Source organism: Cyphomyrmex costatus, unplaced genomic scaffold (genome assembly GCF_001594065.2).
Source record: "Cyphomyrmex costatus isolate MS0001 unplaced genomic scaffold, Ccosl1.0 scaffold505, whole genome shotgun sequence".
Taxonomy (NCBI): Eukaryota; Metazoa; Arthropoda; class Insecta; order Hymenoptera; family Formicidae; genus Cyphomyrmex; species Cyphomyrmex costatus.
Genome location: NW_017279311.1, coordinates 521,422 through 534,628, shown reverse-complemented (window position 1 = coordinate 534,628; position 13,207 = coordinate 521,422). Strand labels below are relative to the sequence as shown.

The following is a 13,207-nucleotide window of genomic DNA, read 5'->3' as shown; positions in this document are numbered from 1 at the left end:
TATGTCGTAAATTAATGTGAAAGGTAAATTACAAGAAAATTTTTAGTTAGGTAACGAAGAATTGCGCTCTTTTAGTCGGGCAAGAATGGATTTTTAAAAGAATTTTGTGAAACGAGGGAAGAAAAATATCGCTACGGACAACACTTTTTCAGATATGTTCAAGTTGCGTTCAAAGCTCTTCCTTTAATTTTACTACGTTAAAATTGCTATAGCCGAGTTCTGACTAGAGGAGAACCAAGTATCGTTGTAGCGTTGGATTCCACCGTTTTTCACGATCCGCCGACGTTTTTCGAGTGTGCAATGAAAACCGTCCTTTGTTCTCCTTTTCTCTCTTTTCATTTTCTTATCCAAGTTCCAATTATCTAGTCCACATTAGTTTCACCGAACTCAGCGCGGGATTTTAGCAACCTTTACTGTCGTTTGTTCGATAGATCAATTGAAGAAATCGTCACCGTCGAACGGGTCGCTCTCCCTCGCGAAGATATTCACCGACTCCGATTTCCGGATATACTGATCACCCCTAGCCGTCTTATTATTGTTATTATTATTCCCTGGCCCGTATTTTCCCTGTCTCGAATTCTTCAGCGGCAACGTGGTCGCACGGTGATCCGGCACGTTGTCGTCCAGCTCGGATTTGAAGACGAAGGCGTCGTCGTCGAACCTCAGGTCGCCGTTGAAGAAGGAATCGCGACCGCTGTCCTCGGAGACAAAGCCATCGATGGACTGCTGTGGATCCTTGGTATCGCACGGCAACTCCTCCGGCGTGGCTTTGAGTTCGGACGATAACCTCTGTCGGTCGGATGTGTCACTAGATGCGCTCGCCGTGGGTGTGAGATCATCCTCGAAGTAGCTCGATCGTTTATTGTACTCGCGTACGGGGATGTCTCGTCTAAGATGATCCTTGGGACCTCTGATACCAGACGAGGGGCTAACGGGCGGATCCCGCTTCTGATCAGCCGCATCAGGTCGTATGCGCACCTCCACCGGTGCAAGCGGCTCTATCGCGCCGCTTGGACCAGACGATTCCATGTGCTCGACGCTTTGCGCGAAATCGTCCTCGAATGGACTCTGCGTCTTTTGCACCTGTCTAGTCTTGTGCCTGGCTATACGTTTGCGATGCATTGTCTCACTTTTTGAGTCGGGACCCTCGGACCAGTACGGTCTCTCTACCCAGCTATCGTATTCCTGATCACTACCCCAGTAGCTCTCACGACTCCTAGAACGCTGGGAAGATCGTAGATACGGATCGGAATCATTGTCGCTGCACTCGGACCTGGAGGCGCCGAATTTGCGCGGGTCTGCGTACACCAGTTCGCTGTTGCGGCCGTCGTTTGCGCTGTTAGGTCTCTTCGGCCAATGTCTTTTTCTACCCGCTGGATTGTATCTGGGCGAATCGTCGCTTGGACGTTCCGGACCGTATTCCTCATCCCAGGACGGATAGTCGTGAGGTCTCTCTCTGCTATCGCGATATAGCGAATAGTAGAGTGATTCTCTCAAAGCATAATCGGCATCCGGAGGTCCTCTTCTTCCCCAGAATCTGTTATCTTCCTCCCATCGTCTTCTCTCGTACCTTCTTCTGCTCCATCGATCTTCCTCGTCGTAGCCCATGCTCTCTTGGCTGCTGCCAAAACGATCTTCATCGTTCCACAGCATCAGCTTTCGCTTACGCTCGTCATCGTAGTACGAACCGTGAACATCGTGGCTCCAATTACACCGCTGTGGCGGTGGCGGCTTCGACCGGCACTTCCAATGCGTTTCATATTGATCCTCGTCGTCCTTGTAAGGCTGCACTTTCCGATGTGGATACCGTCGCAGACCCTCGTCTTCCCATTGACCCTCCTCGTACCAGGGTGAAGGATCACGCGGACGATGAGCGCCACTCTTGGTCCATGGTGCACCACGCGACTTCCTGCCCATCCTGTCGCGAAAGCTGCGGTCCCGCTTGTCAGTATCCTCATAAAACGACCTATCTTCATAACCGGGTGCATCGAATCGCGGATGCCGGGACCAGTATCTACTGTCTCCTCGTAACCTGCCGTTGCTCTCCTCGCTCTCTTCCTCGTCCTTCCATTCGTTATCGCTATCGCCCGAGTGTCGGTAACCGCTGTTTCCCTTGAACGAAATCTCTCTATGGAAATCTTTGCCATCCGGTGACCAAGGCGAAGTGCCGCCTATCGATCGCTGCCCTTCGCACGAAGATCTGTCGGACGAGCCAAAGATGCCTGTGTCGAACTTGGCCCAATTAGTGTCTTCCTTACTGTCGTCCTTGTCCGATCGCGTTGTCTCCGGGAATGGACAAAACATGTCTTCAAATCCCGAGGACGAAGCCAGTGGCTTGGTCTCCTTGGCGCGATGTGTGTCGGTGTTCAACATCTTAATCTCTTCAAAAATGTCCATCGCTACGGCTTTCAAATCTTCCGAAGCCTCCTTCTTAACCGAAATATTCGGACTCGCTGGTGGTGGTAGATTGTCGGAAAACAAATTTAACAATTCTACCTCCGCTAGACTTCTCGACTGCTGAATCTGTTGCTGAGATTGCACTATCGGAGATGCTCGGGCGGAGCTCAATATGTCCTCATCGTCCTTCTTGATCGGTACCGGTTCCGGTTCGCCAATGATTTCTCGCAGGGCAGCGTATCTGTCGCTTGATGTGGAGATCGAGGATTTTACCTCTATCGAAGATCTCTCAGCTACAGATGAACCATTCATCTCATCGTTGAAAATATCAGAACCGATTTTATCAGACAAAGTGCCATTGGCGTCGCTCCCTTTCTCGGAATTTTCTTGTCTATCTTCCCCATCCATAGTCTGCGTCTTCTCCCTATCGTCATCGATATCTATTTCTGTTGGCTGAACCGTGGACGAATCAGACGTAACGTCTGCATCTACAATCACATCGCTGTCCTTCTCAATTTCTTTGTTTTCGATTTCCATCGATTTTTCTGTTGTTAAATTTGCAAGAGAGCTAGTTATTGTTTCATCCGATTTTGTTGCAGGCTCTTCTTTTAACAAGTTTTCGTTTTTAACTGGCAGCTTGACGGTTAAATTCACCAACGAAGCTATAGAATTCGAAGTACTCTCACTAATTGGTACTTCTGGTTGAATTTGAGCATCGTCGGAATCTTGTTCGCTTTTATTAAACTCTTCTTTGTTCTCAGTTGGCTCTTCGACCTTCTCTTCCTTTTGTTCCATTTGCTCCATTTCCAGCAATTCTCGAAATACTGCATACTTGTCGTACGTAGAATCCTGTTTTATTTCCGGTTCATAATTAGTTTTGAAAGACTCCGAGCACTCGAAGGAAGTTGAATTCGATCCAATTGTCATCTCGAACGACTTTGATACGAACGACGACAGTGACGAGGTCGTAGGTTTGGGTGGAACCACTGTTTGCTCTTTTATCGATGTCGACATCGATGTTGACATTATTGACGAAGTTTCCTCTGCATCAGCGACAGTTTCTTTTACCGAAGGACTCCCCAAGCATTGCGTGAGTTGCGTCAAAGTCAGACCCGTCAACTGCTGAACGGTCATGCCAAGACTGGAGGCCAACTTATCCAGATTTGTCCACAATGATGTCAGTTGACTGAGTGTGACATCCAGCGGCGGTTCCATCTTTTTGGAATCTGTGACCGAAACGGTGCTGCTGCTGCTAGTAAAGGGCACGGATGACAACGATGTCGTGGATGATAACATCGTATTGAAGGAATCCTCGAAAGTGGAGGTAGTAGTTGTCGTAAAATCCGATCTGCTGGATATTTGCGGAGGCGGACTAAAATTGTCGTCGAACTGATGACCCTTGATATCTCTCGGCGGACTTTTGTTTTCATCCCTAACAATTTTGGTGGGCGATGGCGAGGTCTCGCGCTGTGGAAAATCATATTGGAAATGTCCCTCCGTGTGTGGTGGTCTAGGCGGTGGCCTTGTGCCCCCTCGAGCCCCCTGCTTTTTCGGTGGTAAAGGCGGCGGGTTGATAAGAATACTTCCCGTGCCCCTAGGCGGTGGTTCCGGCACAAGATCCAATTCTGCGCTCGAGCTAGAAAGACGCGAGTTCGCGTCTGACGAACAAGACCGTAGTGGCGATGCCGGCGACTCGTTTGTTATCGAGAAATCCACCGGGAACTGTTTATTGGACTCCAAAGACTGTGTTTTTCCAGTCGGTAAGTCGATGTCGAAATCCTTCTTTCGTACTGATTGAAGATACTTCTTCGGACTGGGTAGCTTCACCAACCCCTGTGTTGATTCCGTTGAATCTCTGTCCATGCTACGAAGGATCGAGCTTCCTCCCGAAGCAGTAGTCGATCCTTTAGATAACGTCGGTTCCTCCGGCGGCAAACACACCGAGAGAGGTTGATGATGTATCGAGCGGGAGGTCGTCTCTTTTTTTGGCGGCGAGTCGATTCTCTGCTGGGAGGATTGGCTCACCTCGTTCTCGTCGAATCGATCGAAGTTGGCGAAGTTATTATCTTCGCTGTCCTTCGACGATAACTCGTTTTGTGTTTTCGTCGACTCTGTGCATTCCGTGCTGGTTGTGATGTTGAAGTTCGTTGGAAAACTATCGGTGGAATTCGTGGACACCAAATCTTTGAGGACTTTTTTCGGTGGATTTTTTAAATGTTGGAAGAAATCCTTCTTGTCCACATAAGGCTTAATCAGACCGGTACCCAAGGGATCCAACTCTGTGAACACGTCGATCTGCGGGCTTTTTGTTTGACTGTTACGAGGCGTAGTCTCCACTGAGCTCTGCAATACGATATGCGTCGCGTGAAATTATAAAAATTATTTTAGAAATGTATTCGCTAAAAACAGAGAGGAAGTTGACACTTACATCTTCCGGGTCTTTCTTCGTCGTTGAATTTTTACTGAGATTTGTTATCTCACTGTCACTGAAGAGATCTTCAGCCTCCTTGTCGAACCAGTGAATCGTGCTCTGTGGTGGTGGCGTTTTACTAACTAACGTCGCCGGACTGGAAGTAGTTGATGCGGGCGGTACTGGTACAGTATGCTGTCTCTCTAAATGTCCTCTCTTGGTCGAGGAGGGTGGTGGTGGCAGAATTGGACGAACTGTATCCTGCAGCTGCAACAGGTACAGAAAAATAAAACGTCGAACATATAATATTGCCAATGAATATTATTTATGTGTTCGCTATGAATATCATGGTTGTAATGATTACGTTTGATTCGTTTCTGATAGATAATGAAAAAATACAGTTTCTCCATTCACACCGATATTAAGATTGCGATGATTGCAATTTCCTTTTTAACGCATTAGATGAAGAAGATATTCGCAAATTCGCAATACCAATCCGCACCTTCATGTTCGCGAAAGAATCACCGAACGGATCGGTCTCGAATAGATCGTCGGTAGACGGTACGGGATTTTCTGGCGTAATTTTGTCCATCTGATGAATGCCCTGCTGCAGCGAATTCAGTTCGAACTGAAGATCTAGCAAATCCGCAATCACACCGCTCTGTGTCTCGTTCTTGCGATCGGCGGTTTTGTCGACCTCGCAGTTAGTCGTGCGAATTCGATGAAACGATGACTCGGTGCCCGCTGCGCCCTGCGACAAATTATCGTAACGCGTCTCTAGCGTCTGTTAATTACGTCTTACTATTATCGGTATTTCTCTTAAAATCCATTCCACCAACGTCGATGAACTCGTACTGTTGTGCAACCGATTCTTTATTTCTCTCTAAATTCGTAATATACAATGTGATAATTACGATATAAACAACGGACAAATAATTATCTTCATTATGCTTATAGAGCAAGATGAGCAAGACATTTATAAAAATTTTTAAGTCAATCATGATCTTTTTAATAAGATTTTCTAGTTATCTATTTAGAAGGTGATAAAGAATCAGTTTAACATTGACTGATTTTAGATGATATTTAAACTAATGAATTCATGAATAATGATACTTCAGGCACACTATGAGGAAAATGGAGAAGCAGTTTAAAAATACGAACAAGAAGAGTCATTAAAGAGAACAATTTAGCTGACATATCTTGACTGCAGCAATTATTTCGAGAGATTGGAACTCACCTTGGTGTCGGGTGCTGACTCAACGAAAATACCGCCGGTGTGGAATTTAATCGCATTAATGGCATTCTGCTCTATGTGCTGTTTCGCCAGTTCAATCTCTTTCTTCTTCAGCTCGAACACTACTTGGAACAAATCCCGCATCGCTATCACCACCTGTTAAACAAAATATCTCGCTTGTGCCACTTGCACCAAACTTGTAGACGTAAACTCGTTTACATTTTGCATATTTGAAATCCGATGCATTCGAAGAATTCTTATTTGAGATTATTTCTCGATCTAATTTTCTAAGAAATTATCTCTTTTCGAAAAATTTAATTTTTAAATAACAGTAAGATTTTTTAAATCCTTTTAACGCCTTAAAATTATTTTTCACGCACATAGTGATATTTCCCGTTTTCCAGTAAAAACAGAATAAACTTTCTTTTATTTTTAGACCAATTTGAAGCCTCGAGAATTCCCGACAAGTCCTAAATTAACTTCCTTTTCTTCAGGAATGAAAAATATCGAGGAAACCACCCACCACGCCCGTTGATCGTAATTTCCGAAACCTTTCTTCGATCGTTCGTTTTATTCTCACCCTTCCCTCTTGCCCCTGTATTATCAGCGCGACAACCCTCTATTTGCTGCGATTCCAGGTCGGTTAAAATCTCCAGCGGCGCATCAAACACGCCGCCGAATATACGGGCGAGGATTACCGGAGTCGTTTACAGGAGGCGAGCGCAGAAATTAAACTTGGAAATTGAATGAAGGCGTAAGGTTGTTGAATTAATTTGCCACCTGTCGCGCGAGCTTCCCGAGCTGATTTCATTTTCGTGGCGATGATCGCCGCTATTGAATTGCACGAGTTGAGGACCCGGCAATTGTACCAGCGCGCGCGCGATCGAGAGCGAAAGTCTCCATGCTTCATACCCGAGTTTAAACATATTCCTCGACTTAACGTAGCCGATTAGTCGTCATGAACTTCTGTTCGCTGCTATTATGTCTAATATTCATCTTGCGGAAAGTTACTCGCGACCGCATATTACGCGAATAATACCGTAATAATGTCAACTGTTTCAAACTTATTTTGTTCAATAAGACGAGCGAAAATAAGTGCATGCATGAAGCAGATTTATTAGAAAAGGACCTTTTCTAATGAATTAACCTAGATTTTAATCGTGTAATGAAATCAAATTTAATGAAGAGTAGTGCTAAAGTTATTATACGCAACTGCTTTCTGCTATCTGATGTATTGGTTAAAGATATTCGTTATTAGAATCAAATTTTGTATTCATTTATGTCTTTAGGATAATAATATGATAATACTTTCACGGTTGTTTCGTTCCTAATTAATTGTATTTAAGAACAATATACTTTTTGCTTGCGACTTTGGCTTTCTTTAACACAGATGATTGACAGAAAAAAAAAAACATTCAAATAGTATTTTATTATAAAAAAATATCTTTTAAGCAATTATACATTTAAAGCATAAAAATTATGATACGCGATTAATTTCTCTTAACTAATTTACACTGTAAAAAATAAAATGTTAATTTTAACTCAAAGACGTTGAGTAGATTTTTGCATGTCTCAGAAAATCCACTCAACGTCTTTGAGTTAAAATTAACATTTTATTTTTTACAGTATATTCGTTAAAATTCATTATTAAAATAAAATTTCGTATTATATTTATTATGTTCCTAGAAGAACGTTCTTTTCTACGGTTTTGCTCCTGATCGATAGCAATTAAGAACAACATGCTACTTGCGTGTGATTTTCGATGCTCTTCGACGCAGCAAATAGGAAACACCTAAAAGAGGCATTTTCTCGACGCTTAAACCACGCGGTGCTTGAGCACAAAAGTGGGATATACTGACGGATTTGAATATCAAGAAGTTGCTCGTCGATCCCTTTGAACAGCATACGAAGCGAGCCGTGGATAATCCGGCAACAATCTCCCGCGGCGAGGACGTATAACGGAGGAACGGGGCGGAGTTGAACGCGGAGCCGTGTAATGCAATTATTTACATACGCATCCGGGATTACGGTCGCTCGAGGTCGATATTGCTTCTCGGATCGGGCAAATATCATTCTAGGCTCTCTACTCCCCTCCGGCTACGCCTCCCTCGATGCCCGGCCGGCTACTCGTTCCCGATAATTGACACACTTTAACCGCGTTTGGTAGCGACGCAGGATCGCGAAATCGTAATCGCTCGTGCGTGGTCCCCGATAACTCTCGAGCTGCGAAATCAATTCGATGCCCCTCGCCTTGTGCGTCTTGTGCGCTCCGATTAGATTTTCGCGTATATATGCCGAGAGCCCGTGATACAGGCTCTTCAAATGGACGTTCAAGTACGCGTGAAGAATTCATCGTTACTTATGGAGAACAAGAATTAATCGTGGATTATTATACGTTACTTCGTTGCATACTTCACAAGCCTTTAAGGGCAATTTTTGGTGCAATAATGTGTAAAGAAACGATCGTTCGAAACAAAATAAGAATAGAATAATTTACCTGACTCGCCGCCTTGTCAGTCTTAATACCGAAGAATCGATGTCCGGTATCCGGTGATCCGAAAATATATCCGAAGGCTCTCGAATCGCTCATATCTTGGGCGATGAATGATATTTTATGTACCGGATGATGATACAGGCAGTCCTACGAAAGGACGCAATCATAAATTATGTCACGAATCGATCCAATGTTTACCTACATAAATAATTTCGTTACTTACCCCCGTCTTTTCATCCCTTAAACGCAGCCCGTCTATGCTGACCTGAACGGCGATTCGTTGCTTGTGCTCACCGGCGGCGCGAATCGCCATCTTCAGCTCAGCCAAGGCCGTCTGGCACATCCGGTCACCGCGTGCTTCCGTCACCTCCAGAATACCGATCAGCTTCGCCTTGAACGACACGCCCTCCCCAAGAAAGCGGGTTGGGTCATTTTTGACTGAAAGTCAAAGATATGCAGAATGATTTTATCGCCCTGTTAAATCTCTTCGAATGAAAGAGTGAAGAAATAACTACTAATTAATTAGAGAAACGAGTAAAAATAATTTCAAATGTCACTTTCACGATTAAATAATTCGTTCACGACGAACGATCTATTTCAGTTACGGTCCAATTTTTTCTTTTATTTTTTAAAAACGTCGTAGAAAATTAAGGTCGCAGCGGGAATTTTTAACAAAATGGATTATATTCTACCTTCAGCTTAATTCGTTTAATGAGACGATAAATAATATTGTTACAAGTCGACACCAGAAGCCGATAACAGTACTATAATTTTCCAAACTTTTTCGCTTGTAACGTAAGTCGATCGATTCGAATTATCGTTTATATCTTAATATTATATTGTAAAAAAGAATTGTTGAATCTGTGTAAAGACAATTAGAAAAATATTTGTTGAAAAATAATCTGCGAACCAAATGACTTTCGGATCCCCCTTAAGGTCGCTCGCCGCGAATCGTTTTGAATTCGTTCTGCACGATGAACCGTCGCGGAAGTAACGCGAAAATACGAAAGCACACGGGGAGCGCTCATTGTAACACTGCGACGTGCGGGTCCCGCTCGATCTTGCATGAAGGAGAATCGCCCGATGCCCAGTAGATCGAATTATCGTATTTGAAGTCGCTGAGGGGAGGCCCTTCAGAACAGAGCGATCCCGACGGCGATATAGGTTCGAACGCGTTAAATCGACATCGATCGGTCGTACAATCAATTTGACCGGCGGGACTATAAAATGAGAGAACTCGAGTGCCCGCCGAGAACGATCTCCCGTCGGCGAGGACCGGCATTAAAATTAATAGTTCGGAAGCCGATAATTGAGTCTGTTGGTACCTACGATAATAATACGTGCCATTTGTTATATTCATTTTGGTAAACGGAAGTGCCATCCAATATCGCTTTGACTTATCAAAGTATGACCCGATAACATTTGGCAAACGAGGACTAATGCTGGTGATAATTATTTGAAACAGTGCATAACGCCAGTTGCACGCCGCTCGTTATAACTCCGCGGCTTTTGGTACAAAAGTATGTAATTATATACATATCCCGCACAAGTTATAATAAATTTAACACAATTTATGCAGCTCCGAATTATGTAAATATCAGCGCGAACATAAATAACTGTGCATTACGGTTTGAGAATAATTGTATTAGCTTTACCGCGCAAAATAGTTGACTTTATCAGCGACCGTGTGTGCAAACAAGGGCACGATAAATCTGTTGAAAATCTAAATAACATATAGAAAGAGCGTAAAAAAAAAAAAAAAGAAAAGAACCGAGAGAGGTATCGCGACTTTTTCTTTCTCTCAGCAGGCTTCTCGCTGCCCCTGCGATTTTAATGACTGAAGGCTGCTCTGGCGTTTGTTCGAAGGCACTCGTAGTCTTCGAGTGGAGAACGCCAACTGTCGGCACTCGAGCAGTGTATATACGCCCGGTACCAATCCAAATTTTCATCGACGCTCCTTCTTCCTTCTCTCCTTGCTTTTTCGCGCCAGATGCGCTCTGGCATTGCACTTGCCCCTATGTATCCCGTGCCTCTTTAATAATAATTATTATTGTGGCCCGTGAAAAGAGATGTGCAATAAGACGAAACAACCGAACGAAGTACAAATCGACGTAGCACTACGTCTAATTCCTCTATCATTACGAGAGAGTTTTTATAACGACCATTTAATATTGTATAAGTTAAGTTGATTTATAATAATTGATTACTTATTTTAAATGTTAAAAGCACTGCTTTTAGTGCTTTTAATACTTAAAATATGTAATTAATTTCTAATCAATTTAATACTTGCAGTGTTAAATTTCCCCAAGAAACATTCTTTCGCGTAACTATTAATAAATTGGTTCATAATTATTTACTTATTTTAAAATTAAAAGCATTGTTAGTGCTTTTAATATATATATGTTCAAAAGACCTAATTAATTAAAATTAATCAATTTAATACTTATACTATTTCTTTAAAAATCATCGCAAAATTCTCTATCATAATTATTAAATTAGTTATATAGTAATTAATTGCTTATTTTAAGTATAATATTAAAAGCACTAATAACAATTAATTAATAAGCAGTTTAATATTTACAATATTATTATATTTTTCTAAGGAGATCGAAAGACAACAAAATCTTCTCCCATATTTTTCTTCAACAAATCTGATTTCGAAGACACCGGATTTGATAGAAATAAATGTCTCCTGTAACTTAATCGAATTTCTTCCAGTTTCTATCGGTTTCTGAAATCAAGCTATCGGTAAATTCTATGTATACAGTACATACGTATTGCGCGGTCTACGATAAGACACGCGACAATATAGCAACCAAACGTATCGGAAAACTTGGTGTATTGTTGTGAAAATATTTTTATCGCAACCACTCTGACATTTTCACAAAAAAAACTTGGATCGAAGATGCGCCCGGCTCGTTCAAACTTGACCGTTTATTTACGGATATTCAGTATTATATAACTTAAGGTGGGGGGGGGGGAAATTATTGTTAAAAAATAGCAACTCATGACTATTCATAATTATATGATAACATTGAAAATTCATGTCCAAGATTCAAGAATAAAGAAGAAGAAAATGATAAATTACTATCATGTGACTCATCAAGAAAAAATTGGCTATTTATGCGGAGTGTATTTATCTATATAATGACTCGCAGTCTTGCAATTCATTCAGCGATCGCTTCCCATTTTTGTTCTTCAGTTTGCAGTTAAGACTTCCGTTACATTACACAAATGTAATTCGAAAATTATCGATCGCTTAGCTTTAAATATATAATGAGAAGGGAGCACGCGCCGATGTATGGCATTTTAAGTTAGCGCGCTCGCCGTAAACTTTGTTAGAATATTTCTCAGCTGATTTCCATAACGAGATCTTCTCATTCTTTTCGCAGCATTCTTTTATGATTTCAATTACGCCAATTAAATGCAGTCTAATCGAATAAGGGAATAAGCGCGTTTCCACGCTGTCTTCTCAAAAGTCCTGCAGTAGTAATCTAGAACACGCGCACGGCACAGACGTCGACATCTACCAGCGATACGAGCAAATTGTCGGACGTCGCTCAGTCGATAAACGCGTGCATCTGGACGCAAAAGGGGTGCTTCCGGTTTTCTCGTGAGCGAATTCGTGACACGTTTCTCGTGGTTTTCGCGCCGCAAGACGCCTCAATCGTGTCGAATTGCACTGCCGATCGTGGAAATCGCACGAGGTGCGCAAACCCCCGAAAATACGCGAACACACGAGGAAGCCATATTAACGGAGCGCTCCTAACCACCCCTAACGGATCTACAGGGTGGCACTAGAAGTACCCGTCGACTCGCCATCGGGGATGACGGGGATGACACATAAACTCTTTGGAATCACGAAAACGGTTTACGGAACACGGGGCACGCGAGGGTAGACGAGTCCGAGCGAAAATTCTGCTCTCTACTCACACTTGCACGGACTGTTTTTTTTCCGTAAGGTCTGCATCGGTGATCCCGCGTAGACGACGACGACGACGACGACGAGGGAGAGAGAGAGCCCCGAAGAACGGCACGAAGGAATCTACGAGAATTTTCACCCTATCTTTTTCTCCGTCCGTCTCTCATCCGCACCCCCTGTCCCGGTCACCCCGTCTTAAGACGCACCCTCGTACGTCGGCACACGGTCGGGAACACGATACTCAGCACGGACACATGTCGTAGCACATCGGTCTCCCTCTGTCTCTCTCCTTCTTCCTACTTCCTCTGTCCGCGCACCCCCTAATCTCTCCTCCCCTCTCTCTCTCTCTCTCTCTCTCTCTCTCTCTCTCTCCTCCCCTCTCTCTCTCTCTCTCTCTCTCTCTTTCTCTCTCCGTCCCCTTCTCACACTGTTACCCCCCGGCCGGCGTCTCACCCTCCGCGCTGTGTATTTCCCATACGCCGAGAGGAATGCGGAGCGGTCGAGGGACGGGCGGCGCGTGTATCACGCGTACTCGCGTACGCGTCGCCGTGCACGCACCACCGGTCGGGACTGGACGACCAGCAGCAGCAGCAGCAGGATCGGCGAGGATCGCTCCGCGCGCTGCTGCCTGGCACCCGGGAACACGGTTCCACGCGCGCGGCGGCGAGCGCGTGTATCCGCGCGCGCGACGTAAAAACACGGAGGAAGTGACAGCTGCCTCCGTCGCCGCCGCCCCCGCCGCCGACCGTC

The 13,207-nt window shown here is 44.1% G+C and overlaps 1 protein-coding gene across 1 annotated transcript; it reads right to left on the bottom strand.

The window, feature by feature from the left end:
• Dab (DAB adaptor protein) lies at positions 1–12,758 on the bottom strand. Its single transcript, XM_018545864.1, has 7 exons — positions 12,469–12,758; positions 8,759–8,973; positions 8,539–8,682; positions 6,045–6,197; positions 5,310–5,558; positions 4,826–5,074; positions 1–4,740 (listed from the first exon to the last, which is right to left on the bottom strand). Exons 1-7 carry the CDS (start codon positions 12,503–12,505, stop codon positions 433–435), a joined length of 5,355 nt encoding a protein of 1,784 aa, XP_018401366.1. The 5' UTR covers positions 12,506–12,758; the 3' UTR covers positions 1–432.
• Between the last annotated feature and the right edge of the window lie 449 nt (positions 12,759–13,207).

What these genes read in the sequence shown, in the direction of transcription:
- Dab (XM_018545864.1), bottom strand. Translation starts at nt 12,505, where the DNA reads ATGCAGACCTTACGGAAAAAAAACAGTCCGTGCAAGT. An exon ending in TAAGGGATGAAAAGACGGGG is followed by an intron (nt 8,683 to 8,758) that starts GTAAGTAACGAA and finishes GTCCTTTCGTAG; the next exon opens with GACTGCCTGTATCATCATCC. An exon ending in ATTCTTTCGCGAACATGAAG is followed by an intron (nt 5,075 to 5,309) that starts GTGCGGATTGGT and finishes TACCTGTTGCAG; the next exon opens with CTGCAGGATACAGTTCGTCC.